The sequence below is a fragment of the Uranotaenia lowii genome, chromosome 3 (genome assembly GCF_029784155.1).
Source record: "Uranotaenia lowii strain MFRU-FL chromosome 3, ASM2978415v1, whole genome shotgun sequence".
Lineage (NCBI taxonomy): Eukaryota > Metazoa > Arthropoda > Insecta > Diptera > Culicidae > Uranotaenia > Uranotaenia lowii.
The window spans coordinates 221,201,734-221,228,775 of record NC_073693.1 but is presented as its reverse complement, the minus strand read 5'-3'; the positions used below and the strand labels follow the sequence as shown (position 1 = coordinate 221,228,775).

At 39.4% G+C, this 27,042-nt stretch overlaps 7 protein-coding genes across 8 annotated transcripts in view; 3 read left to right on the top strand and 4 right to left on the bottom strand.

Moving 5' to 3' along the window:
- LOC129755692 (polyadenylate-binding protein 2) overlaps window positions 1–1,327 on the bottom strand; it is a 28,608-nt gene extending 27,281 nt beyond the window's left edge. Inside the window, exon 1 of the mRNA XM_055752307.1 lies at window positions 1,180–1,327. The gene's annotated coding sequence lies outside the window, so the exon portion shown is untranslated. The remainder of the gene's footprint in view (window positions 1–1,179) is intronic.
- A 3,455-nt stretch (window positions 1,328–4,782) lies between these two features.
- Window positions 4,783–7,689, top strand: LOC129751817 (RNA polymerase II subunit A C-terminal domain phosphatase). 2 transcript variants are annotated; one of them, XM_055747545.1, is made up of 7 exons: window positions 4,783–5,090; window positions 5,155–5,440; window positions 5,508–5,752; window positions 5,809–5,990; window positions 6,047–6,453; window positions 6,528–6,894; window positions 6,968–7,689. In XM_055747545.1, exons 1-7 carry the CDS (start codon window positions 4,870–4,872, stop codon window positions 7,495–7,497), a joined length of 2,238 nt encoding a protein of 745 aa, XP_055603520.1. In that variant the 5' UTR covers window positions 4,783–4,869; the 3' UTR covers window positions 7,498–7,689. The 2 variants fall into 2 exon arrangements, with proteins under 2 accessions (XP_055603520.1, XP_055603521.1); XM_055747546.1 differs by having other exon boundaries at window positions 4,784–5,090; window positions 6,050–6,453.
- On the bottom strand, window positions 7,626–8,363 carry LOC129751818 (28S ribosomal protein S17, mitochondrial). The gene is made up of 2 exons (XM_055747547.1): window positions 8,160–8,363; window positions 7,626–8,090 (listed from the first exon to the last, which is right to left on the bottom strand). Exons 1-2 carry the CDS (start codon window positions 8,265–8,267, stop codon window positions 7,731–7,733), a joined length of 468 nt encoding a protein of 155 aa, XP_055603522.1. The 5' UTR covers window positions 8,268–8,363; the 3' UTR covers window positions 7,626–7,730.
- Window positions 8,364–15,654: 7,291 nt separating this feature from the next.
- On the top strand, window positions 15,655–18,100 carry LOC129752208 (E3 ubiquitin-protein ligase TRAIP). Its single transcript, XM_055747997.1, has 3 exons — window positions 15,655–15,855; window positions 15,928–16,687; window positions 17,089–18,100. The coding sequence occupies exons 1-3, from the start codon at window positions 15,743–15,745 to the stop codon at window positions 17,572–17,574; spliced, it is 1,359 nt and encodes a 452-aa protein (XP_055603972.1). The 5' UTR covers window positions 15,655–15,742; the 3' UTR covers window positions 17,575–18,100.
- On the bottom strand, window positions 17,728–19,209 carry LOC129752210 (60S ribosomal protein L29). Its single transcript, XM_055747998.1, has 4 exons — window positions 19,100–19,209; window positions 18,863–18,911; window positions 18,735–18,799; window positions 17,728–18,011 (listed from the first exon to the last, which is right to left on the bottom strand). The coding sequence occupies exons 2-4, from the start codon at window positions 18,897–18,899 to the stop codon at window positions 17,883–17,885; spliced, it is 231 nt and encodes a 76-aa protein (XP_055603973.1). The 5' UTR covers window positions 18,900–18,911; window positions 19,100–19,209; the 3' UTR covers window positions 17,728–17,882.
- A 2,433-nt stretch (window positions 19,210–21,642) lies between these two features.
- LOC129755236 (selenocysteine-specific elongation factor) lies at window positions 21,643–23,374 on the top strand. The gene is made up of 2 exons (XM_055751622.1): window positions 21,643–21,863; window positions 21,963–23,374. The coding sequence occupies exons 1-2, from the start codon at window positions 21,705–21,707 to the stop codon at window positions 23,361–23,363; spliced, it is 1,560 nt and encodes a 519-aa protein (XP_055607597.1). The 5' UTR covers window positions 21,643–21,704; the 3' UTR covers window positions 23,364–23,374.
- Window positions 23,375–23,535: 161 nt separating this feature from the next.
- Window positions 23,536–26,723, bottom strand: LOC129751938 (syntaxin-10). The gene is made up of 5 exons (XM_055747728.1): window positions 26,118–26,723; window positions 25,658–25,826; window positions 24,881–25,491; window positions 24,720–24,814; window positions 23,536–24,658 (listed from the first exon to the last, which is right to left on the bottom strand). Exons 1-5 carry the CDS (start codon window positions 26,147–26,149, stop codon window positions 24,582–24,584), a joined length of 984 nt encoding a protein of 327 aa, XP_055603703.1. The 5' UTR covers window positions 26,150–26,723; the 3' UTR covers window positions 23,536–24,581.
- Between the last annotated feature and the right edge of the window lie 319 nt (window positions 26,724–27,042).

The following is a 27,042-nucleotide window of genomic DNA, read 5'->3' as shown; positions in this document are numbered from 1 at the left end:
GACGGATGGTGTCTTCACTTACCCCGCTTTATGGGGTAAGTGTGGACGGTAGATTTTCCCTTTGATTTCTCAGGAAATTTTCAAAAAATTTGTGTTTCCTTGGTTGAATACGTTACTTTAGTGCTCGAACCGTCCAAAATATTGAAAAAAGTTCATGATACTATAATTATAGTGTGTAATTTATGTTACAACACACGAAATCCGATTTTATCAAAAACACAGAACAAATAAGTACTTTACTCAAATTTTCATGATCCGAATGCTAAATATAGCTAAATAATACAACTCATAAAGGATGAAGGACAGAAAATTGAAAAAATGTGTAAACATCAAGTCTTTTTAAAGCCGTCCACACTTACCCCAGGTAGGGGTTGGAGACAAAATTTTAGTTTTTTGTAAATAAACTCTTTTTTGTTAATTTTTAACCGCCGTTTCTTTTCCTAACTGGTTGTTTGGAATGTAAGGATTGTTTCAATGTAGAGTTTTTCAACAAGAGCCAGCTAGTTTAGGAGAAATTTGCAATTGAAAAAGATGCACATCAACTCGACATCGTAGTTGAAAATAGAAAATTCCGAAAAAGTCGCTGTAAACATCCGTTATTGTCTGAATCGTATCTTTTTCACAGTTATTGGATAGATTACAAGTAAATTGAACATTCTGCATCAAAAGTTTGAAAAAATAGTGCACAGTATTGATTTTATAGCCATCGTCCACACTTACCCCGCGTCCACACTTACCCCGGTGTACCTTATGTAGATTTTTTGCAGTGACAGGAATAGACCACGGACTCTTGTTGGTTTTTTTACGAGCTTAATTCCGCAGAATTGACATATAGGCGGAGAACTTCTATCGAACAATTGCGCATATGGCTCAGTCTTGTATGGTCTATATGTAGGTATGTAGGCAGATATAGATTATTGGTTTGTATTTTCAATTTATCAAAATTGTTCAGCTTTAGAACCATCGTTGTTAAATAAATAATAATTTACAAGTGGCGCTACCCTATACCCATGTATACATTCAGCTTAAAATGAAACTGTCATTGTGAACTGCCAACACTGCCAGCATAAACCGCAACGTGATTACATCGCGGCAATGGTGGCAAATGCCGAATTTGACGAATTGGCAGGCCGTAGGAAAATTGCCGATTGTCGACTATAAAACACAACTTTTACATACCTTTTAGTATCGCCGCAATCTAGGCAACTTGAGCTATATGTTTGCAACTAATTCGTGAAAATCCGGGCACTTTTAAACGACAGTCCAAGCTTATTTGTAGCTCACAAATCACCAGCACATCAATTTTAGGTCTTCAACAGAAAAATGGCAAACCACCGCTTTCGTTAAGTTTTCTTCTTCTTCTTCTTCGTTTTAATGTTTTGGCCAGAGAATGCTACTCTATAACACCACTGTACTTTTCGTTAAGTTTTGACGGCAGGCATGCATTTCTTTCGGTAACGGCGTTACGCCCGTGACAAAATCCGTGTACACTTAAAAAAAAAATTACGGTATACTCCAGACATCAGAGTAACAAACAAAAAATCGTTTAATGATGATCAACATTTTTAAAGATTTATTATGCCAAGCAAATATAAAATTTAGCGGTATTTGTCTCAGAATCGTACGGGCATAAGTGCAAATTGAACGAATCAAAGGACGAAAGAAAACAGACGTATGATACAAATTACCCCTCCAAACGACGAACGTTTTTGTAATGAACGATTTATATTGGAAAATGTCGTATGTTTCCTCATTCGACGTAATGAAAGCTTACGCGAGAAATAGAGAATAACCAACCATTCAGTTGGATTTTGACTCTCAATAGTCTCAATCATTCGATAAAAAATTTTACTTAAGTTAAAAACGGTTTTATTAAAGAGACTATAGTAAACTGTTTACTATAGGCTCTTTAGGTTTATTTCAAAAGTATACATTTTAAATGTAAAATTCATTCAAATATTGATAGGATAAGATAGGATAGGATAAAGAACAAGAAATATTTAAAGAAGGTAGTGCGCAAGGTAGCCCTGCTTTAGTATTGGTACAGGCTGAGACGTCAAAATCACGACAAATCTGTTAATTTACTAGAAAATTTCTCTTTTTCGTTGTTAATTCGTAGGATCTGCTGAAAATTTTCCACTTTGATAACATGTTATTGTGGAAGGATTCTTGCTCTTCAAGATCGTTACAAAAGAAGTTGCATTTTCGAATAACTTTTCTATAAAATAGACCATCAAAGTTCGAAAAAAAAGTGGAATTTCCCCACTGAAATTTGCAAAACTTTAAAATTATTTTAAAGTCTTCCATGAAAATGTTCCAGGTAGTGTACTTTAAGCTCCTCATTACACTAAAGTGATCAAAACACAAATTTTTATACAAAACAACAAATCATTTATTGGCATTTTAGTAAAGTGATTTAATAATCATTTATTGATGTTAATTAATTGTTCTACACAAGAATTGCATATGGTAAACCGGTTGAATTAAATTCATGACAATCAGTTGAACACTCAATATTTACCAGCTAGACCTTTTAAAAGCTGATTTTTGCTTCATTTTTGCACGTTCTAGCTTCAAAGCGACATTGTACAGAGTGTTTCGGTTATGCAGACAAAACTCGGGTTTTTACAAAGTGTTGCGTCAGCCCATTTCGGAAGGGAAAAAACCAACTTCTTTCTTTGACGGTTAACACTAAAGAGAGATTTTTATTTCACAATCATAAAACATTACATTTTTTCCCGCGTAAATAGCATTAGAAATTTAAATTCAAATCGCCATCTAGTAACCCTCGACATGTCACATCTAGACAAACGCTTTGCAAGATTGTATGCAATCTTGCGAGGCACTCGCTACTAGAGTGACCAATAGTGTTGAGATTCAACATACTGGCCACCTAAAACGAATGTTTTACAGATGGCGGCCCTAGCTTTGTTTTTATTTTGCTCTATTATAACGACACGGCACTTTGTGTTCTTCAAATCTCCTGGATTACGCGGTCAACATGTAATATTTTCACAGATGGTGCGACGGGTCAGCGGGTGCTTCAGGTGTTCAACAGCTGGATGGTCATAACAGTACGGAAAGGTAGGTTCATCGAACAACTGTTTGCTGGCCATCTGAATTGAAAGCAACGGCTCTGCGGGAAAACTTCTCTATGGGATCACGGATCTGTAGGTCTACGGTTCTGCGGGACAACGGTTCTACGACCAGAAACTCTGCGGGACAACGATTCTGCGGGACAATAACTCAGCAGGACAACATCTCTGCGGGACAACGTTTCTGGGGGTCAATGGTTCATGGGTCAACGGGTCTGCGGATCAGCGGATCAGCGGGACTTCTCTGGGCCAGCAATTTGAAATTGGGTACTATCGTTGTCAAGAACGGGGCTTTCGGTGATCGTCTAGGTTGATTTGGCAGGATCCGAGCTCCACTGTTATCCGTCGGGATAGCTTAACGCTGTAGCAGGAGATCTCAACTCCTGGCGAAAGCTTTCCCATCCTGGTCACGGCACCAAATGTTGCGTCAGCCCATTTCGGAAGGGAAAAAACCAACTTCTTTCTTTGACGGTTAACACTAAAGAGAGATTTTTATTTCACAATCATAAAACATTACATTTTTTCCCGCGTAAATAGCATTAGAAATTTAAATTCAAATCGCCATCTAGTAACCCTCGACATGTCACATCTAGACAAACGCTTTGCAAGATTGTATGCAATCTTGCGAGGCACTCGCTACTAGAGTGACCAATAGTGTTGAGATTCAACACAAAGGAAAAACTTATTTATTAAGGAGCGAAAAATAAAGGCGGTTACAAATTTTAACATGTGGTTTTGGAATGAGAAATGTTTTTACAGTTGTCACAGAAAACGGTTAACCTACTTGAGGACACACTTGCATAGACAAAAGGCTGACTAATGCGGATTGAAAGTATAACTTCTACATATTGCATTCATAATTAAAATAAGAAAACAACATTATGCAATCTTCAAAGGACCAAAAAACTACATAACATAGTAAAATAGAGGCCTTACAACAGAATCAAAATGAAATTGGAATCCATTTTCGTTCTAAAACGTGTTTTTTCTTTGAAATTCCTACCTTTCTCATATAAATTTTCGAGACAATCGTTTTTGTGACGTCACAAAAAAATCCAATATGACTCTCGGCACTACCTTATTTAAATATTCCTTGTATAGAGTTGTTTTTGACATTTCTTACGCACACTTGCTGAGCGTGTACAGATGAGACGGGACAATTAACCTCAAAAACTTACGGTACAAAAAACGGGCAGCCGGCCGACGCACATGGTCGTTTTTGAGGTTGATTGTCCCAAAACTGAAAAGTGTTGGTGAAACAACCAGTATAATATCACGAACACTACCAGCGGCAAATAGGACTATAAAGAATGCATAAAGAATATTGGATGTTCTGGCACAGAGAACAGACATACAAGCTAGCCCACGAAACTTGTGTAAAATTTCCAACGATAGTTTTGAACAATTTTTCTGTTTCTTTTGGCTGGGCCTTTTCGAAAACTGGCCACCTGAAAATTTGATTTGTAACTTTTGAACGGCACAATAGATTGCACTATTTCAAGTCAATTTCTAACGTATTTTTTGAATGTCAGCATTTGAAATTTTACACACTTTTTGGAAGATTTTTTGTTCGAGCTTGTACGTCTGTTCTCTGTGGTTCTGGTTCTTTCGGTTCTTTACGTTCAGTTCGCGTTAATAAGTTTGTAGATTTGTACTAGTGTAAGCGTAACGTCAGCTGATTTCATAACCCACAATAACGAGCCAACTACTGGCGATCGTCATTTAAGCGGCGGCTAAACGATACCGTGCAAAATAATGCAAAAGTGACATAAAAATGGCCGAAGAAAACCAAAACATCGTTCGCGCTCCTATGGACTACGCAATCAAAATCATCAAATGGAAGGTTCGTGAAGGTTATCCGGTAACCGGAGGTTCCATCATTCTTTTCTACGAGTGCATCAGCATAAACGAGAAAGATGTTCGGCGTCTCAAGGCAACGAAAGCAGGCGTCGTGAAAAAGCGCCTTGCCAGGGAAGGAGATGTTGTTGATAAAGGGTAAACGTCCCTGTAACTAGCAATGCAGTTGAACATTATGATAAACATGTTTCTTTATTTTTAGTGAACCATTATTAGAGTTGGACCAATGTAATCATACCACGGTTATTAAGGATATGTGTGCCGACTGTGGTGCCGATTTACGACAAGATGAGAAAGGTGCCGGTTCGGAGGCATCAGTTCCAATGGTTCATTCTGTTCCAGATTTAAAAGTAACGGAAACATTAGCTAAAAAACTGGGTCAAGAGGACACAGAACGTTTGTTGCGGGATAGAAAACTTGTTCTACTGGTGGATTTGGATCAAACACTGATCCATACAACGAATGACAATGTACCCAACAACCTGAAGGTACGTATAGGTTTACTATACTATACGTATACTTTCAACACATGTTTTACGTTTTATCTTGTTACAGGACGTATACCATTTTCAATTATACGGTCCAAATTCACCCTGGTATCATACGAGGTTACGGCCGGGTGCTCTGGAGTTTCTATCAAAAATGGACCCTTATTATGAGCTACACATATGTACTTTTGGAGCTCGTAACTACGCACACATGATTGCACAATTTCTTGATGAGGACGGAAAATTCTTCTCTCATCGAATTTTGTCGCGGGATGAATGTTTCAATGCGACTAGCAAAACCGACAATCTCAAGTACTTATTTATTAGATATTCGATCATATCTCTATGTAACAGTTTCTATTTTTCAGAGCTTTATTCCCCTGTGGAGATTCGATGGTGTGCATCATTGATGATCGGGAAGATGTGTGGAACATGGCAACCAATTTAATTCAGGTTAAACCGTATCATTTCTTTCAGCACACAGGGGATATCAATGCTCCACCAGGCATGTCCAAAAACGAACTTGACGGGAAGGGCGTAGATTTCAAAGGCAAGTTAATATTATAGACCTTTTTTGTTTGTTTACTTAAATCAAATGAATTTTAGCAGATTTAATAAACCAATTTTCGAGAGATAAAAAAGAAAAGGACGATCCCGAAGATAGTCGTCCCCCAACACCGAAAATTGAAACGGATGAGGTCAAAACAGCAGAAGATATACCTCCCAAGGAGGTTGTGGAGTCTTCTAAAAAAGATGAGGAAACGAAGAAGACTGAAACCGTCACAGTTACAGAGCTTTCGTTATCGGAAAAAGTAGATGAGACCGAAACTCCAGTCGAAAAAGCGCCTGAAGTAGAGAACTCGGTGGAAAATGTCAAAACAATCGAACCGGAATTAGAAATTAAAAGTAATTTGATAGAAATCAATGATCCGGATGATTACCTTCTATACTTGGAACATATATTGATCACAATTCATCAAAAATTCTATGAAGAGTATGACAAAACCAAAGAGGTGAGTAGCTATGAAACAACGGTTATACGCTTAAATTATCTTCATGTTTCTTCTTTTTTGTTTTGCTATTCTAGATTTCCGATCTGAAGCAACTTATCCCGCAAGCAAAATCGCAGGTTCTCGTGGGTTGCAATTTGGTTTTTTCAGGTTTAGTGCCCAATAACATGAAACTGACACAGAGCAAAGCGTACCAGGTCGCTCGCAGTCTCGGGGCCCAGGTCACACAAGATTTTAGCCCGGAAAGCACTCATCTAGTTGCGGTCACTTTCGGCACCTCCAAAGTACACAATGCTCGTAAAAATCCTCGGATAAAAATTGTGACTCCAGAATGGCTTTGGACATGTGCTGAACGATGGGAACACGTAGAAGAATTGCTTTATCCTCTCAAAACTTCGAAACCTTCTAAAATGCGTCAACCGCCTCCGCATTGCCATAGTCCCGGTAATGTATTTAATCATTATTTGAAAACTTCTTGGTTCCTATTTTTTATTTTTTTTTTTTATTATAATTCCAGAACATTCTGTTAACTACGGTGCTGGAAGTTCTGGAAGGAAAACAACAGAAAAAATACCGCCTAAATTTAGTGACACAATCAATCCATTGCTGAGCTTTTCAAATGATGATCTTAATGCAATGAACGATGAGTTTGATGAGTTCTTTGAATCAGACGACAGTTCTAGCGACGATGGTCCTGTTGATATTGAAAATCCCCCTCTGGACAAGTCTTTACGGAAAAGAAAGCGGAAAGAAGAAGATGAAAACAAACGAAACATTTTCCAGAAAAAGCAAGAAATGGAGGATGAGGAAAACAGCAGAACTCTTCTTAGGTATGTAGAGGACAATGAAAATAGTCAAACGAATCTTAGTTCCGATGACGATGAGAGCCCTAGTGCCAAATTTAGAAGAGGCGGCAATCTACCGTCTGATCTGGACATGGGTTCCAACACCGAAGGTAGCGAAGATCCAATCGACGACGTGGATGACGGCGATTGGAACATGATGGGTGCCGCTCTAGAACGGGAGTTTTTAGGTTTAGACGAGTAGTTGCGGTGGACACGTTAACTACTTTGTAACTATAGTTTGTTGGTATTAGTAGTACAAAAGCGACTAGTGACCTCAAGTTTCGCTGTTTCTCGTTTCCTGTTAAATGTTGTATAAAGTGACACAAAGCCTGTAGTGTTAAGGTCGGATATTTAATTTATAGTATTTGAATTGTATAATATTTACTGAAACTTGCTCGATCTAACTCATAACTGCAGATGACCGCCTTATTCAATCTACACAGCAAACGGTTGATCTTTGCCGTCCTCGTGATATTTAATGTACGTTTCACCATGCGTGAAATCCTGCGTTCCTTCCAATCGACCACGTGGTGGAGCCTTGTCGTAATTGAATGCCTCGCTTGATTTTCCATACAACCGGTTAGTTTCTTCGATGTCCTCTCGATATTTACCAACCGTAACCTGCTTTCCTGTTATAGGATCCGTAACGTCTCCCAATGGGTACACAATTTCCTGGATCGAATGTGTTATCAGGCGAGTCAGTTTCTGTGGTAGTTCTCTAATGAGCACAACATCCCCGGTTTTGCATATTTTTTTGGGATCGTGAACAAAGTAGAATTCATCCTTTTTGAAATACTAAAACGAATCCAGATATAATTATGCAACAAACCGCATATGTTGAGATAACCTTAGAGTCGGTTTTACCATATTCAAATTTGTGTCGAGATCCATTCGACGAACTCGTATTTTTGATGCATTTTGTTTGACGCAGGGAATCACTTGACCCATCAATAAAAGCGTACGACTTGCCATTTGATATATTTTAAATAAAACAAATTTAACAGTAAAATGGTGAGGTATCAAAAATTTTCCGCGATTTTCTTTTAGCTTTAAATTTCTAAATAAGCTCAATGCAAGATAATTCAAAGAAAGTCATTTAGTTAGTTTTCGCACACTCACATCGCAATAACGATACACATGCTTAGAAATTGAGTAGAATTGGGTAAAGCCTAGTCCACACTAGGCAACTTAAGTTTGGGTATTTCCGAGGTACAGTGAATGTTTTGAACAGAGGTGTCAGGTGTCCTGATTTATCAGGATTTGTCCTGATTTTCGAAAGACCGTCCTGATTTTTCAAAAACTCTCGATTTGTCCTGATTTTCTAAAATTGGTCCCTAAAATGTCCTGATTTGTCCTTATTTTCATAAAAACTTCTCAAATATAATCGAATTTGTAGTTAAACTTTAAAAAAATCAAATAAATAGGTAATGAAATAGATAAACATTCGTTGCGCAGTACTCGCAACAGACGGACGTTTTTTTCCTTTCGCTGTGTGCTGTGTGCAAAAGTGCTTGCCTCTCAAATTCGGTTGTGAATACCGTCACGGGCGTAGTTTACCGTTGATTACGGAACTGTTTGCTGTGAAAATATCATTTAGTGCCGCGAAATCGCAGTGATCCAATGAAAAAAAAAACAGCAGAAGGCATACACAATAGTCAGGTCGCCATTGTTGTGTGAAACCAGCAAGGTCAACACAAAAGACCGATCGTTTGGTCGGCAGCGGTTTGTAATAGGGTGTATCCCATAAATATTTTTTTTCTATCCTAAGTTATTTTTTTTTCCTGTTTGTTTTTTTTTATTCTTTATCTCAAAAAGTTAAATTTTGAGTTTTATATTGATCTTTAACTATTATTACTATTTTGGTTATACATAATTTTCTTCTCTATCATCTATCATCTATCTTCATCTATCATTTCGCCTTTTTGTTATTGTTTTGCTCTCCTCTGTGACCCATTATGTCGGAAACCAATCGACAAGTGGATGACGACGGCGAGGACGATGAGCATCCTCCATTTCGGGAAGAAACTCAACCCGAGAGGTTAAATTTTGGAAACTATTCCCCCAGTACCGCCAACCCTCCTATGTACATTTCTGATACGGAGGATTCGCCTACCCCCGTTTCTCACCCAACATCAACACCCTTTATTTTCGGCAAAGAGCCTATTTCCCAATCACCAGAAACAACCCAAGTCGATTCCCCTGGTAATGTTTCAAAGTCGACAAATACTTCACCTCGCCGTCGGGTTTACCAATCTCAATCGAAAGGTCCCTGGGTGGTCTACATCCGGCCCAAACCGAATGGGAAACCACTTAACGTGATTTCAATCTCCCGAACCCTCGACCGATCATACCCTTCCATAGTCAACTACCAGTCGATGAGTCGGAACAAGATGCGCGTTGTCGCTGGTAGTCTGAAGGAAGCAAACGCCATTGCTTGTGACGAGAGGTTTACGATCGAGTACCGCGTTTACGTTCCCGCTCGTGACGTGGAAATCGACGGAGTGGTAACCGAAGAGGGTTTGACCGTCGATGACCTAATGGAATCAGGGGTTGGCCGATTCAAGGATCCTGCTCTTCCAACGGTCAAGGTGTTGGATGCGCGTCAACTAAAGTCAGCATCTGGCGAGGGGGAAAAACGGAAGTTTTCCCTGTCGAACTCTTTTCGGGTTACTTTTTCCGGCACTGCACTTCCTGATTACGTTGCGATCGGGAAGGTTCGTCTACCTGTGAGACTTTATGTGCCTTCGGTCATGTTCTGCCAGAAGTGCAAGCAGTTGGATCATACGGCCGCCTACTGCTGCAATCAGGCACGCTGCTCTAAGTGCGGGGAGAAGCATGAGGAAGCTTCGTGTGCAATACAAGCAGCAAGCAGGTGCTTGTATTGCACTGGTGAAGCCTCTCATGCTCTCTCGGCGTGTCCGAAGTACATATCGCGCCGGGAAAAAATCAAGACTTCTTTGAAAAATCGTGTAAAAATGTCCTACAGAGACATGGTTCTGAAGTCTTTGCCAATCGTCTCAGAGAACCAGTTTGACCTTCTAAGTGACTTTGAATCCGAAGGGGAGGATCCATGTGAAGGAACATCAACTGGGCCATTTTTAAAAAATAATGTTTCACAGGCTCCAAAAAGGAAACGCATTACTAAAACACAAACCGGATTAGCTGCCAGCAAAATTAAAATTAAAAGAAATCCTCAAAGTGGAAATAGTAATTCTTCCCCTCCTATTCAGAGTCCTCCGGGTTTTAATCCGTCCCCGAAGGACTTCCCTCCACTTTCTGGGAAGTCAAAACCCCAGGCTTTCCTTCAGAATTCAGGCCCATCAGTAGCTAACAGGAATGCAACAATTCCCAGAGAAACTGCATCTGATCCATCGTCGAATGGTTTTCCCAGCTTTTCGGCTGATGGTAAGATGAAATTCTCGGAAATTGTTGCGTTCATCCTGGACTTTTTCAGTATACCAGCAGGATGGAGGACTATGATCAATATTTTTGTACCCCTTTTGAGAGAATTCTTGAAAAAGAAAGCTCTCACTATGACCCTCATCGCAGAAGCAATTTCTTTCGATGGCTAATTCATCCAATGAGGGGAGAGAAATTGTTTCTGTATTGCAATGGAACTGCAGAAGTATTTTACCAAAATTAGACCCACTTAAAATATTGGTACACAATTTGAATTGTGATGTGTTCGCCTTATGCGAAACTTGGCTCTCTCCAAACGTAGATTTCACCTTCCATAGCCACAACATAATTCGCCTGGATCGTGATGGTCAAAGAGGGGGTGGCGTTCTTTTGGGGATCAAGAAATGCCACTCTTTCTATCGTATTCCACTACAACCATCTCTAGGTATTGAAGTCGTTAGTTGCCAAGCTAGAATTAAAGGTCAAGACCTTTGTCTAGCATCGGTTTATATTCCACCATCTTCAAGCGTGAGCCGGAACCAATTGGCGAATATTATTTCACTTCTCCCAGAACCCCGGCTAGTTCTGGGAGATTTTAACTCCCATGGCGTGGGCTGGGGTAGCTCACGTGATGATGAACGTGCTGACATTATTTATGAGCTGTGCGACGACTTCAGCATGACTGTCTTAAACAATGGGGAAGTGACTCGAATTAATGGATCCCAATCACAGCATAGTATTTTAGACCTTTCTTTAGCTTCTTCCTCTCTGAGCTTGGATTGTACGTGGAAGGTAATTCAAGACCCTCAGGGAAGCGATCATTTGCCTATCCATATTTCTATTAACAGTTGTCGTAGTCCACCCGAAGAAATCAATATTCCTTATGACCTCACAAAGAATATAGATTGGAAAAAGTATACATCGAGTGTTAGCGACGCCATCAACTCAACGGACGAACTGCCTCCGGAGGCAGAGTATTGTTTCATGTCCGGGACGATTGTGGACTGTGCAATCGGGGCACAGGTCAGACGAAACGAAAACTCGACGATCCAGAAAAGACCTCCTACTCCGTGGTGGGACGGTGAGTGTTCTCGCGCGGGAAATGAAAAGCGCAAGGCGTTTGTCGAGTTTCGCAGAACCGGACTGCCAGAGAAGTTCCAACGTTACTTGGCTTTGGAACGCAAGTTCAAGAACTTGATCAGGGCCAAGAAACGTGGGTATTGGAGGCGATTCGTTGATGAGTTATCTCGAGAAACGTCTCTGCGCACACTTTGGCAAACAGCACGGAACATGCGTAATCACACTCCCACGAACGAAAGTGAGGAAAGTTCGAGCCGATGGCTATTAAAGTTCGCGAAAAAGGTCTGCCCGGACGCAGCACCAGCTCTGAAGATATACCGGGATACAGAGAATAGTTCCGAAACCGAGGATAAATTCTCGATGGTCGAACTTTCACTTGCGCTCTGGTCCTGCAACAATTCAGCTCCCGGACTGGACAGAATCAAATTCAACTTGTTGAAGAATCTGCCAGATTCCGCTAAAAAACGTTTATTGAATTTATTCAATAAGTGTTTGGAACTGAACTTTGTTCCGCATGACTGGAGACAAGTGAAAGTTATCGCCATCCAAAAACCGGGAAAACCAGCTTCTGAATACAATTCGTATAGGCCGATTGCAATGCTTTCGTGTCTCCGGAAATTGCTCGAAAAAATGATTCTCTTTCGGCTGGATAAATGGGTTGAATCAAACAATCTGTTGTCAAGTACACAATTTGGTTTCCGTAGAGGCAAGGGTACGAACGACTGTCTAGCATTACTTTCATCAGACATTCAATTGGCGTTTGCCCAAAAAGAGCAGATGGGGGCAGTATTTCTGGACATCAAAGGGGCATTCGATTCGGTGTCCATAGAAGTGCTATCTAGTAATTTTAACTCTTGCGGACTTTCACCAATATTGAACAATTTTCTATATAACCTGTTGTCTGAAAAAATCATGAATTTTAGTCATGGAGAAACCAATGTTAAACGAATTAGTTACATGGGTCTACCCCAAGGCTCATGTTTAAGCCCCCTGCTATACAACTTTTATGTCCGAGAAATCGATGCTTGTATGGCACAAAATTGCACGCTAAGACAGCTTGCGGATGACTGTGTTGTTCATATCACAGGTAAAACAGGCACTCAAATTAAACCTCCGTTACAAGAAACTCTTAATAACTTATCACATTGGGCCAGGAATCTAGGTATCGAGTTTTCGCCTAGTAAAACCGAGTTAGTAGTTTTTTCAAGGAAACATTCCCCTCCTCAAATAGAGCTCCTTATGATGGGTAGAACTCTAACTCAATCTCTTAGTTTTAAATATTTGGGTGTCTGGTTCGACTCTAAATGCCTCTGGGGAAAACATATTAGGTACTTGACACAAAAATGCCAAAAGAGGATCAATTTTCTTCGAACGATTACTGGAACCTGGTGGGGTGCTCATCCACAGGACCTCATCAGGTTATACCAAACAACGATACTGTCGGTCATAGAATACGGAAGCTTTTGCTTTGGGTCCGCCGCGCAAACCCACTTGATTAAACTAGAACGAATACAGTATCGTTGTTTGCGTATTGCCATGGGTTGTATGCAATCGACACATACGATGTGTCTCGAAGTACTGGCGGGTGTGATGCCGTTGAAAAATCGGTTCCTCGATTTATCGCTACGTTTCCTAATTCGAAGTGAAACTATGAATCCTTTGGTGATAGAAAATTTGGAAAGGCTTATGAATATTAATCCGCAAGTAAAATATGTAGATAATTATAAAACTTTTAGTCAATTAGAAATAAATCCTTCTTTATTAAATTCGGACACGAGTCACTTTTACCCAATTAGCAGTTCCTTGATAAGATTCGATCTGTCCATGACCGCTGACATCCGTGGAATACCAGATCACGTCCGACCCAACATCATTCCTCCAATCTTTGCTTCAAAAGTACGTGAAATTGATCCTATAAAAATGTTCTTTACTGATGGTTCTAGAATCGACAACGCGACTGGCTTCGCAGTGTATAATGAGGGCTTTGAAGCTTCGTTCAAGCTCCGAGAGCCATGCTCCGTTTACACTGCTGAGCTAGCCGCTATTTACTGCACCTTGGAACACATTCGCACACTGCCCGTAGACCACTATTTCATCTATTCGGATAGTCTCAGCTCCGTTGAGGCAATTCGATCGATGAAACTGATGAAGCGCTCTTCCCATTTCTTGCTGGAAATTTCAGGGGTATTGGGCGCTTTGATCGAAAATTCGTATAGGATTACCTTAGCTTGGATCCCGTCTCATTGTCTTATACAAGGCAATGAGAAGGCGGACTCATTGGCTAAGGTGGGCGCGTTACAAGGTGAAATCTTTGAGAGGATAATAACTTACAATGAATATTTTTCAATACCTCGCACTTTAGCGATTAACGCTTGGCAGTCTAGCTGGGACAATGGCACAAAGGGACGTTGGCTCCATACGATTATCCCTAAGGTTCCGACGAAGGCATGGTTCAAGCATTTTAACTTAAGTCGAGACTTCATTCGCGTGATTTCTCGGCTTATGTCAAATCACTGCTGGCTTGATGCGCACTTGTTTCGTATTAATCTCGCTGCAACCAATGTTTGCGTTTGTGGGGAAGGCTACCACGACATCGATCATGTTGTATGGACGTGTGAAAGGTATGGTCAAACGAGGGCTTGGCTACTGGATACCCTTAGGGCCCGAGGTAGACTACCTGGTGTTCCTATTCGAGACATTTTGGCATACTTAGATTTTGGATATTTGTTCCCAATTTACAAATATCTTAAGCTCTCTGATGTGGTCGTTTAGTCTTCCTGTCCACGTTTCTTTTGTGTGTTTACCTTATTTAACGTTTCTTTTGTCTATTTGTTAGAGATACCCCTATCATCCAACGGGTTCGACAATACCGGAAGTAAGGCTGGCCAGCAAAATGGATATCTCTGCCAAACCTCGTTGCAATCGTAACAACAGCAACAGAAGGCCACCACCGGACCCCAATGGAAACTGTTTTCGAATACGACCCTTTTGTTACCCTTTTCCCCTTCCTTAGTAAATTTTTCTAACCGTTGAGACGCCGCGACTATTACGGCCCCCTCCCCTACTAACCTATATAGTTAAGTGTTAAATTTATAGACACACTCGGCACATTTAAACTTTGTCAAAGTAAAAGGCCTAATAAACATAGTTGTAAATGAAAAGAAATAGATAAACCCATTCAACAGATGATAATCTTCGGTTCAGCGATGATATTTAAATGTTGTTTTTCGATATGAACTACAGGCCAGCCAAGAAGCTGCTTACTGTTGTTGCATAAATCAAAACATTTACAGCACCTGTATTGCGCCTATATTTATGCAATTTAAGCAGAAATCCTTAATATTTTCAAGAATCCAGAAGTGTCCTGAAGGTCCTGAAAAATCCTGATTTTTACCTTCGCGATGTCCTGATTTTTGTCGAAACCACCTGGCACCCCTGGTTTTGAACGAAGCTGTTTTTCCGACAGGGATGCCAGGTGGGTTTGTCAAAAATTAGGTCAACATGAAGATAAAATCAGGATTTTTCAGGGCACTACAAATTCTGCTTAAATTGCATAAATTAAGGCGAAATAGAGGCATTGAACTTATTGAAGACGCCTTTATTAATGGATTGAGGCCTGCAGTTGATATATCATTTAAACCGAACATCATTATCGGTTTAACTATTTCATTACGGATTTGCTCGAAATCTTTTTAACTATAAATTTATTTACAGTTTAGATATTTCTTTGAAAGTCAGAACTGTACTGGAAGACCAATTTCAAAAATCAAGACAATTTAGAAATCAAGACGGTCTTTCTGAAATTAGCACAATTCCTGAGTTTTCAGGACACTTGGCACCTCTGATCAGCGAGTCGTCGTTTGCAATTATTTATAAATAATCCGTCCCCGTGCATGCGCCGTCCGTTGTAAACATCAGTAACGTTAAATGAAAATATTTTTTAATTGTAGTTTATAATTTAAAATACGATGAATTTAACTTGTGCAATTTGTTCGGATTTGTTCATGCCGTCAGATGATATCCACATGACGCCATGTGGACATTCCTTTCATTACACTTGTCTGTTGCAATGGCTACAAAGGTAAGTGCCGTTCAGTTAAAATATCTATGTTCAAGTAAAGGCTATTATTTTAATCAACCTTCGTTGCATTAGGTCCAAATCCTGTCCGCAGTGTCGCAACAAATGCCACGAAAAAAGCCTCATTAAAGTTTATTTCAACATAGCATCGAATGCCGATGCACCGGAGGACACAGCTACACTTCTTCATAAACTGGACAATATGACATTATTGATGCGCGAAAAGGAAAAAAAGCTTAACGACTATGAACAGAAAGACAGTGCTAATAAAGTTGAGCGTAAAAAGATGAAAAAGACATTGACTGCTCTTGAGGATATGGTCAAATCCAAAGATTTTACAATCACAGCCTACAAGCAGGAAGTGGACATGCTTCGTGGCGACCGGGCTCACATGCAGAAACTGCAGACGGAGCTGAAGGAACTGAAATCGAAAATGGATCTGATGTCTACTGTTGAGCACGTGATATCAGCCACGGCAAAGGAAGTCGAAGAAATGTTGACCCAAGAAAATAACTCTAGGACTCTGGCTGTTCTGGTCGCATCCCTCAAGCGGGAACTCAAAGGATGCGATTCCAAGAAGAACGAAATGCGCGACCGCATGAAGTCCATCCAAAACGATTTGCACGATGAACGTACCCGGCGAAAACAGCTGGAGGAAAAACTGTCCACCGCCGAAAGCGAAAATTATCGCCTCGAGCAGGAAATCAAAAAGTTGGAAAGGCGTGTGTTGAACGCATCAAACGATAGCGAGTCGGATTCAATTGTTCTAGCGACCCCCGATCAGCCAGTCAAGCGGAAACGAATCGAACTGGATATGGACATGAGTACTCCTATGGTGAGATTATTTTTTTAAGTAAAGTTTAATTGAGTGCTTTCGAATTTGAAAACTTAATCATAAACCATTGCATTGAACATTTTGATACGCTAAATCTGCAGTGAAAATATACTTCTTCTACTTACTGGTAGATGTCAATTCTTGTGTTTGTGTAGTTTTAACGGTTTTGACCAACTAGTCGCAGACACCAGGTCTGCGAACTAGCTATAAGGTGTTTAATACACAACGAGAGCTGATTCTCACTATCAAAACTAGAGGAAAGGTGACGATTTTTAAATTTTCTGAATGGAAAATTAACTGTCAAAAGTACATAATCTTTTTAAGCGTACATACGTTTGACAATAACTGTAGTCTAACCTGAAAAGTTTAAAACAAAACTAAGATCATTTTCTTTGTTTCAGTCCGATAAAGTTCGAAACATATTGCAATCAGATTCGCCTTATCTTGACATCAAGGCTAGTAGTATTGGATTGGCACCGCTGCGACGAGCTGGCCTTAGTGCAGCGATCGTCAAACCAAAGGACAATCGCACAGGGACTCAATCTACTGCCAAAACGCAAAACGATCTGAGTGAGAAGTTCTCCATTCTTCGAAAACCACGATTGGATATGAAATTATGTGCGATGCCGAACAACATGATTTTCAACGGATTGGGTGGATCAGAGAAAAAGGAAAACTTCGAAGGATTCCCCGAACCAAAACCGAAACCGACAACCAGTACTAACATGGCGATAGAAAAAGGAGCAGCGTTGAAAACTGCTAGCAACAGCAGTACCACGGCCCGACTGAAGGCTGGCAAATTGACGAGACACCCGTCGAAGAACAATATTGGTTCCGCTTCCAACAGACGAATGGATGATTTCCTAGAGACGATTTTGGACGATTGAAAAAATAGGTGTTTGTAAAATAGTGTTGTTCAGATTTTTGAAAAAAAAATATTTCGAATAAACTTATCGGTTCCATTGTTGATAAGTTATTTTAACGTAAAACTTCTTGAAAGGATTGTTCTCAATTTACCTAAATGTTCCAATAACCCGGGGTTCATTTTTTAAAACTCATGTTTATTGTTTGTTCCACTTTTCCGAATATTTTCGGAAATCGAACGCATTTATCATTCTCACAAACGATTTTCCCTCCTTTTTCCATAATATTGATCACGGATCAAATGTAGATAAATGGACGTAGCGCCTACCGTTTACAATTTAACCGGTGCTGGCTGACCGGCGAATTTCGCCTTGCGCTCCTCAGCACGCTTCAGGGATTCTTCCCGAGACAAGTTACCCTTCTTCGAGAATCGTAGGTTGCGCAGGAATTTCTGGCACATCTATTGGGGAGAAAGAGATGAGATTGTAAAAAGGTAGAATTTTAAGTTTTTTTTTATGATTTTGGTGTCTGGGTTCACATAGTAGATGAATAAAATTTGCATTTACATTAATATGTTGCGCAGAGCTCAAACCAAAAATAGCGGAAATGATTACAAATTATATTTTGACTAGCCAAAAGATATCAAAGAAAAATGCATCAATTGATTCAATAACATTCAACTGTTAATTTATTTGAATTTACTTTATAATCTTATGTTCTTTTCTTTTTTTAAAGTCGAATATTCATAATACATGAAGCATTTAGAATAATTACAAAAAATAAGCAAGCGTAAATCCCTTAAAAATAAACTCTAAAACCAGTTTCAATCGCAGGCATAGGTACGTGCGAACAGAAGATGAAGGCGGATATCGGAACTTTTACCTTGTAAATCTGCTAAGACATTCTGAATTATTCCGTAATAAGTAGTTCAAATTTTAAATCAATTACTTTACGGCAGGAACAATTTAAAAATGATTTGTGGTTTCAAAAGTACCTTGTTAATAAAATTTCTATTTTAACTTTACATAGCTTTGCCGTTGAATGCTTAAAATAGAGAAGATGGACCTTCCCATATTACCTTACATAAATTAAAAGAAACAAAACTGTTAAGCATTGAAACAAAAGATGGCAAAACACAATTTAACTTTCACAGAGCAAAGGCTAATTGAGAATGCATACTTACACCACGGGTCGATTCGTTGCGTTGACGGCGGGGACGCTTGATTCCATTTTTGTGGGCCTTTTGGTCTAAGAGAAAATAAAAGTTATGAATACTCAAAGGGACAGAATATCTCAGAAAAAAAAACTTACTTTGATTGTGATTGGTGTGATTCTTGGACTTGGCCATTGTAAACGCTGGCTGGAAGTGAGAATGGAGGAGTTAGTCGAAATCGCACAGTAAACATAGTAAAATGTAACAGGATGCATCAACAATTTCTCTTCAACTTCTTCTCGGGAAGGTTTTTTCTTGTCACAGCAACAGCTATGGAGTGAAATTGAACAAAATTGTTGTAGATAGCCTCCGAATTTATGAAAAATTATTATTACTCTTAATAAAACAGGACTTCACTGCCACAAGTCGACAACCGGAAAGAAAAACAGACAGAACAATGACAACCAGCTGCTGTCAGTCAACCGGAAGTAGTAGCGGGGGATAGGAAACTTTTTGTTGCATGGGCCAATACACGCTCATTTTTATATAACCATTTATGGTTCTTAAATAACCATTTTATGATATTTACTTCAAAACCGCCAATATGGTTATTTTTCAACAATTTTCCTAGAAAGAATTTTAACCATTTTGGTAGTTTTCGAGTATAAGCCAGAAAATGGTTGAATAATTTGATATCGCCATTTTGAAAGCGGTAATTGCAGCCGGACGCCCATTAAGCAATTTTTTTTTCTTCCGCGGAACAGCATCCAGTTTCCATATAAATCGGTTCTCGGTGGAAACTTCGGATTTGTAGGAGATGGAGAAAGGTATACCACTTATAAGTGATTTCTTTCAATTATACGTCGATCTCAAGATCATAAGCAAAAAATTTTTCAGGATACCGATTGGATGACGCCGGTTTAGGCACGGCAGATACACCAACAACATTCAATAGGATGAGGATTCACCCACCGGTCCATCGTTACCAGCCACAGCTAATCGAAGTAAGGAATTGTGTTTGACACCATCCGGAAGGAGCTGGAACGGGCCGGAATGTATGACAAACATCACCAGCGAGTCGAAGATTATTCGCAAGACCCGCCTCCTCCACCCTCACCCCGTTAAGGATAGCAGATTAGTGATTATTGTATTCACCATTCCGCAGAGCTCGTTTCAATTTATCCATCCCGGTAGCGCTCGTGAGGAATTTTAATTTTGCTACCAGGTGATTCGGCTGCTGTTGGCGCTTGCTTAAAGCAAGATGCCAGTCATAATTTATTTAAAAAACTATCAAACTATTATAATGGGTCATAGTTTATAAGTATTATCATAATGTACAAGAAATAAAATTATTTTCCAGATGACTCTTGTTGTTTCTAAATTCCTTCGATAATTGTAATCAATTTTACAAATCGCACAAAACAGCTCTTACGGTTAAAAAATAACCATTTTTCAATTTCTACGGTAATCTTCCTTACGGTTAAAAAATAACCATATTTCTAGTTCTCCCCGAAAAGTCATTTTATGGGTTCTCATGGAGAACTCATAAAATGACATTTCCCGGGAAAACGTCAAAAATGGTTATTTTTGAAACATATATGGTTTAATAGTTTCTAGCGTGTAATAAGCTTTGAGTAAAATTTTCAAAATTTTGCATGTTTCTTTTCCGTGTGTCGTTTGTAGCATGATGGCTCTAGATATGGTGGTCTCTCTTTGGCAAAAAGTAGACGAGGGTTGGAGGCGGAGGAGGAGCCGAAATTTGACAGCTGGCTGTTCGGCTGGCTGCTGGCTGGCTGGGATGCCAGGTGCTCTGATTTTTTGTAAAACACGAAGTTTTGCCAATCATCAAGATATTGCTTAGACAAAGATTTCGCCTTGATTTTTGCAAATATAATTCATAGAATCGAAACAAAATCTTCCGGCTGAGCTCCGGGCTGGTAAGCAAAGCTGGAAGAAGTTGGACCTATAAACGACGGTGCCAGCTTTGTCGGTAGCGGTTAGTAACATTAATTTTGCATTACTTATGACAAATTTATGCTTATTCAACACTTTTTTCTTTCAAGAGCTATCTAGAAGCAGCAGAAAGTCATCGAATCGGATGGTAACATAGCGAGGCGTTACATTCCATCGTCCGAGAAGCGGCTGGCCCTCCTGCAGGAACATCCGATCTTCATCGAGATGAAAAAGCTGCTTCAGGAGGACCCCCGTCTGTTGCCATCGCTGCTCCAGAAGATCCAATCGAGTAATCCGGATCTGATGGGTAGCATTTCGAATCATAAAATCGTTTATCATTTACATGAAAATGATCAATAGCAGAATTTAGAGCATTCCTTTAGCAAAACCGATTTACGTTTATTTTCATCCAACACTTTTCGATTAAAGGGAAACAAAATAGCTCTTTGGATAAGGTAAAAAGAATATAAGGAGCAAACAACATCCGGTTTAGGGTTTTAGTTGTTTGTTCCACCCTTTAAGATCCTTTCTATCATAACGGTCAAAAAAAGTTTTTCTTTTTCGGAACATACGGATAGACCGAACTGTATTGTAATTTTATTGAAAAAAAGTGTTTAGAATACAAATTAATTCATTGAATATACTCATATCATTGCTTTTTTCCGAAAACTCAATTTAAATATAATAAAATAAACTAAACCCCAGTACGGTTTTAAATCTTTTTAACTTTCCTTTACGATTGGCTTCTGCACATATACACACTTTTTTCCCATCTGATTTTTTATCACTAACACCTGGCATCCCTTGACCCCTTTTTTCGTAAACACTACAGCCGGCTGTCAAAACTTTTTTCAATATGGCGGAATGGCGATTTGGCATCTGAGATCACCATATCTAGAGCCATCATGGTTTGTAGAAAGATGATAAACACAACACAACAAAAATGAATCAACTATTCTTTTGTTTGATTTTAGTCAGTGCTGTTCAATCGTTTATGTACAGAGTACCAGAGGTTTGGATGTTTGATTCTGACTGCTATTTTTTCTGATGTTGAACATCAACGTAGGAATTGTCGGTCATGTCGATTCCGGCAAAACTACCTTGGCCAAAGCGTTGAGCGGCGTTGCAAGTACTGCCGCATTCGACAAGAACCCCCAGTCACAGCAGCGCGGGATTACACTCGATCTGGGATTTAGTGGATTACAGGTATGTTGGAGGTTTTTTTTTTTTAATTTTTAAATTTTTTTAAAAATAAATAATTTTAAATTACTTTCGGTATACTGGAACAAAATGACTGATTCTCAGGTGAACTTACCGGATCATCTTCGTTCGCAATTGGTGACTCATGACAAGCTGCAGTATACTTTCGTAGACTGTCCAGGCCATGCCAGTTTGATACGAACCATCATTGGTGGAGCTCAAATTGTTGACATGATCATCCTGGTCGTAGATATTGCTAAAGGAATACAGACGCAAACGGCAGAATGTTTGGTCATCGGGGAACTAACCTGTAGGAAAATGATAGTAACGTTGAATAAAATTGACGCACTCGATCAAATTAAACAACCGAAGTTTATTGAAAAGGCCAAAAAAGGGTTGACGATGGCTTTGGCCGGAACGGTTTTTGCTGGTTCACCGGTGGTAGAAGTTTCTGCTTTGGCAGGATTGCATATGGACAAACTGGTGGACGCTCTTCAACAGCATACTTCCATCCCAGAGAGGTACGTGGAGGCACCGTTTTTATTTGCAGTAGATCATTGTTTCAGCATCAAAGGTCATGGAACAGTTTGCACAGGAACTGTTCTTCAGGGCCAGGTGACTTTGAACGAAGATATAGAAATACCGAAAATCAGACAGGTTAAAAAGGTGAAATCGATTCAGATGTTCAAACAAAGTCAACAGGTAGCTAAACAGGGAGATCGCGTAGGCTTATGCATTACACAGTTCGATCCGAAGTTACTCGAGCGAGGTCTCCTGTCGAAGCCAGGCATTGTGAAAGATGTCCATGCAGTGATAATGAGATTATATCCAATAAAATATTTTAAAAGCATGATTCGATCGGGTTCAAAGTATCATGTTACATGTGGATACGAAACAACGATGGCCCGAATTCTTTTGTTTAAAAGCACACTAGAAAGCTTTGATATAAACTCGCCTTACGAGTACGCAGAAGAACTGGATCCAAATTCTAAGGACGAACATAACGTTGCTAGTTATGTCCTACTGGAATTCGAGAAGCCGATCCAAGCTGTACCTTCATCTCTCGTTATTGGATCTAAACTGGACACCGATATCCACTCAAATATGTGCCGCATAGCTTTCCATGGTCATTTAGATTATGGAGTTACGGATAAAAACTACCGCACTAGTTTTCTGCCAAGCATGAAAGTTTTCAAAGAAAAGCATAAAACCGGCTCAATACAACGAGTGGTGAACGAGTCAGAACTGATCGCCACCTCTCTCTTCAAGAAGGACGGCAACAACCGGCAGGCATTTATAGGGTTGGACGTACGACTTAGCACTGGTGAACGTGGCATCATAGCGGACACATTTGGAACAACTTCCAAAGTAAAACTGCGGTTCCAGGAGCCACTTTCAAAAGAAACACTCGAACAACTGAAACAGAAAGTTTCCGCAGTTCAGGTGGAAGTGAAATTTAAGAAGTTTATTTTCAGTACCAAAGCCGGTAATAAAGTTGTTCAATAGTAGCTATTGTACTCGAGGGCCTTTTGTTTCGAGGTATCCGAAAAGAATCGAAAAGAATGTGAAAATAATATTTTACGAAGACTGTTGTTGAGGCACGCGCGATCAGCTGGTGTCTGGGAGCCCTTGGAACGCTTGCCTGTCGCCCATAAGGAAAAGTAAGTAAAAGAGAATGTTTGACTTTACGAGTTTCTGTTGTTCAGTATTTTATTTAAAACAAAAAAAAACCGTATCAAAAGAAAACTGTTCTAACCGTACTATTGCTGGTTTTCTTAAATGATATCAGTACTCAAGAAAATGCGTTCAAAATATTTGAAAATTTGGCCATAGGTACTTCGGGTATACTGTAACTTAAGCCATGAAGTTTCTTTGAGATACTCGTTTATAATAACATAAACCGGAAACAGACCCGGGGTGTTGCAAATAATATTTTTACTTTGATGCATTCTTAAAGGAATAAACTGTGACTAGATTTGTTTTTTTTTTACAAAATTATTTCAACTCTAGTGAAGGGAATTCTTAGCAGTAAGATATATAGTATGTTAAAGGAATGGAAACCTGCCAGGCGATTTCCGGTGCCAGGTGCAATATAAATCTGTTAGTGATGTTCACATTAACTTCAAGTTTCTACTGTAATGGTTTCCATGGTTCTATGCATCGTGGAAAAATGTGTAATTATATATTTTTTTTGTTTACATTTTGAAGAGCTTATATTCGTGTCATAATTTTGGGAATACCGGTCCATATCTATGTACACGGGGATTTGTATAATTCAAACGAGCAGTGCAAACCTCGTTACCAGTTTACCTTATGGTTACAATCTTTACATTAATCACTTTTTGATCGGCATACACACCAGATTTCTAATGCTATTAAGAAAGTATAGAGTCGAATTCTATTTTGAATGGTTTTTTTATGAAAACCTAATCCATTTTCCACAGACCTCACATAGCATAAGCTATGCAATTCGGGGAATCTTGCCTTACAGCTGCTGGAATCATTTTTGATTGGAATCTAGCGAATGTACTGAAATCTTGCTATTGATACTTGATATATGTTGCAGTAATCTTCCTTCAGTCATTGCATTTTGTTGTTGTTGTTTTTTTCTCCATTCCTTATCTACGTTAAAGTGCTAGGTATATAAGTTTCGTTGCAACTAAGTGAAATACTCCACAACGGTATTGAATTGGCGCTTAACCATACACACCGTAAGATGTAGACCTAAAGTATAATGTAGATCACTATCACAACAAGCAATGCAATCGATAACACTACTATGGCCATCCACTGACGGCGATCTGGAAATGAAAATCAATAATATTACGTATAACTCATGCAATTTTAGTTGGTCAAGCTTACCATTATTCATGTGTAATACTTTGGCCATTTTCTTCATGGTTGAGTCGAGCTTCGAATCCGTTTGTTCCAACTCGTTGCCAAGCTCATCCAGCATTCTGAAAAGATTATCAGACGTTCATACAATGTGGTCTAAGTTAGCAAACTACACCTTAGAAACCTACACTGACTGCTCCTCCAGCTCAATCCCAATCTGCCGAGAAACGGTTTTGAGGGTGCCAATCGAATCGCTGATCACATCGAGTTGTTCGTCTTGGGAAGCCATGATACGGTGTTGGGTCGCCAGGTTATCCTCAACGAATCGGGTGCTACCGCCGTCCAACATCACCGACGAAGAGGACGGTGCATAATGGGTAGGGCTGTCGTCCAGGTTGTTCTCCAACTTGGAGTATTTGGCACCACTATGTCGTGAGGCGGCCATTGCTGCACCGGCTGAGCTGATCAGATTTTTACCAGTTCCAGCTAGATTGTTCAAATTATTGTTGTTTAAATTGCAGCTGATCACACCTCCGCTGTGCAAGATAATTCCGTTTGCACCAGCGTTCAGACAGTTATTGTTGATAAGATTTTTGGTCGCTAGATTCTGAGGTGAACCGTTGTCGCAGTTATCCAAGAGCGGTTGTCTGGCCGTTATATCGCGATCCCTGTTGCGGTTGATGCTCATACGATCTTTCATAGACTTGACCTCATCTCTGGTAGCGTCGATGAAATGACGTCGACTTGAGAGTTCTTTGTTGTCGATCTTAAATTTGCTAGGATTTTTCTCTACAATACTTGTTGGTTGATGTTAAGGAATCATACTGGACAAGTTGTTTAGTTAGTATAAAAAATAGATGTTAGTTCTCGAAAAATAATGATTAACTATTGATTGAAAATAGATTATAGAATTATAACTGTTTTTATACGAGTGATAGCAAAGAATCTTTTGAGCAAAGGATATTGATCGTGTCCTCGAGGTCCTCGAGATCCCACTCGATGCTGCGGAGAGAATTTTTTAACTCTGTTGTGGTCCAATCGGCTTCAGCTGTTGTGCCACCGGAAAGTGCATCATTCAGTTCACGCCACCGGAGATATAATCCGCGTGTTTTGTTTAGTGCCTTGAATACTTCGCTGGAAATTGAAAAATAATCAATCAGCGCACAAGAATTAAAGCGTAATATCTTAATCATGTTATAAATAATTTTTTATGATAATTTACCCATGATACAAAATTATTTCAGAAAAAAGTCTATACTATTAAGTAAAATACTGCTAAATTTACTTAATGAAAAATTCCACACGGCGCATAAAAGCTACTATGGAACAAAAAAAATAACTGTTCAACGTAAGATAAAACAGATTAATAGCGTTATCGATTTTTATCATTCGGAAAGATAGCCAAGTTCACATATGGAGACTTACTCTTTCACCACAAAAAATGGATCTTCCATCATACTTTATTGGGTGGACGTAATCCGAATCTGCAGTTCATTACACATCTGACCATACAAGAAAACTACCGATTTTATTACGGAAAAGCTGGCAATCCAACTTGCGATTTTCTTTCATTTCTTCAGCATTTCGCCAAACTGTTGTTGGTCAGCCCGCAGCCCACAACGTCGATAAATGGCATTGCGGTAGGAAGGCATTTTTGGCAATTTTCACTTTGTACGCGCGATATACATTTCAACCATATTCTATTCGCAAAATGGAAAACTCGGTTTCTGGTGGTGCGTATTGACTGAATTGAATTTATCCTTTTTCCAAACCTCGGCGTAATGCTCGAATACAGCGATAACTATAGCGCTTTGTAAAGGATTGTTGACTCGACAAATCCGTACAAATAATTTCGATTCTGCGGCACTAATTAAGGATTAAATCTTTAAATTTTCTTTCAATGAAAGGCGATTAGACAATTATTAGAAAACTTTTGGTGTATCCTTTTTCAGCATATTTTTCGGAAAACTCGTACCAATACCATTATGATAGACCGAGCAGAGTCCCGCGACATGTATTCGTACACGGGAAAAGCTTACACAACACACTCACCTTATATTGGAAAATGGGAAAACAGCCCCGTCCTTTATTAGCAGCCGGAAAATGGGAAAAAGGGCACACGGTTGACAGAGGAATTTATACGCCAACGAACACAACAAAACGGGATTTCATTGATTCTGCAACTCTTGCGCACTACCAAAACAAAAATTCCGTCGTCGTTATCATCAACTGTCATCATCATTAACGTCATCATCGACGGACAGCACGCTTCGTCAAAATAATGTATTTTCTTTTAAATACAAACTAAAGATTTTTAAAGTCACCTTTTTTAACACATTGGAATGTTGTT

Excerpts from the sequence above, each read along its gene's own strand:
- LOC129751817 (XM_055747545.1), top strand. The coding sequence starts at position 4,870 with ATGGCCGAAGAAAACCAAAACATCGTTCGCGCTCCTATGGACTACGCA. Across the intron at positions 5,091-5,154 it reads GGAGATGTTGTTGATAAAGG|TGAACCATTATTAGAGTTGG; the intron begins GTAAACGTCCCT and ends CTTTATTTTTAG. Across the intron at positions 6,454-6,527 it reads AGTATGACAAAACCAAAGAG|ATTTCCGATCTGAAGCAACT; the intron begins GTGAGTAGCTAT and ends TTGCTATTCTAG.
- LOC129751818 (XM_055747547.1), bottom strand. The coding sequence starts at position 8,267 with ATGGCAAGTCGTACGCTTTTATTGATGGGTCAAGTGATTCCCTGCGTC. Across the intron at positions 8,091-8,159 it reads TCGACACAAATTTGAATATG|TATTTCAAAAAGGATGAATT; the intron begins GTAAAACCGACT and ends GATTCGTTTTAG.
- LOC129752208 (XM_055747997.1), top strand. The coding sequence starts at position 15,743 with ATGAATTTAACTTGTGCAATTTGTTCGGATTTGTTCATGCCGTCAGAT. Across the intron at positions 15,856-15,927 it reads CTGTTGCAATGGCTACAAAG|GTCCAAATCCTGTCCGCAGT; the intron begins GTAAGTGCCGTT and ends TCGTTGCATTAG. Across the intron at positions 16,688-17,088 it reads TGGACATGAGTACTCCTATG|TCCGATAAAGTTCGAAACAT; the intron begins GTGAGATTATTT and ends TCTTTGTTTCAG.
- LOC129752210 (XM_055747998.1), bottom strand. The coding sequence starts at position 18,899 with ATGGCCAAGTCCAAGAATCACACCAATCACAATCAAA. Across the intron at positions 18,800-18,862 it reads TCACACCAATCACAATCAAA|ACCAAAAGGCCCACAAAAAT; the intron begins GTAAGTTTTTTT and ends ATTTTCTCTTAG. Across the intron at positions 18,012-18,734 it reads GCAACGAATCGACCCGTGGT|ATGTGCCAGAAATTCCTGCG; the intron begins GTAAGTATGCAT and ends TCTCCCCAATAG.
- LOC129755236 (XM_055751622.1), top strand. The coding sequence starts at position 21,705 with ATGTTGAACATCAACGTAGGAATTGTCGGTCATGTCGATTCCGGCAAA. Across the intron at positions 21,864-21,962 it reads TGGGATTTAGTGGATTACAG|GTGAACTTACCGGATCATCT; the intron begins GTATGTTGGAGG and ends ACTGATTCTCAG.
- LOC129751938 (XM_055747728.1), bottom strand. The coding sequence starts at position 26,149 with ATGATGGAAGATCCATTTTTTGTGGTGAAAGA. Across the intron at positions 25,827-26,117 it reads CCATTTTTTGTGGTGAAAGA|CGAAGTATTCAAGGCACTAA; the intron begins GTAAGTCTCCAT and ends TTCAATTTCCAG. Across the intron at positions 25,492-25,657 it reads AGGACCTCGAGGACACGATC|AGTATTGTAGAGAAAAATCC; the intron begins AATATCCTTTGC and ends CATCAACCAACA.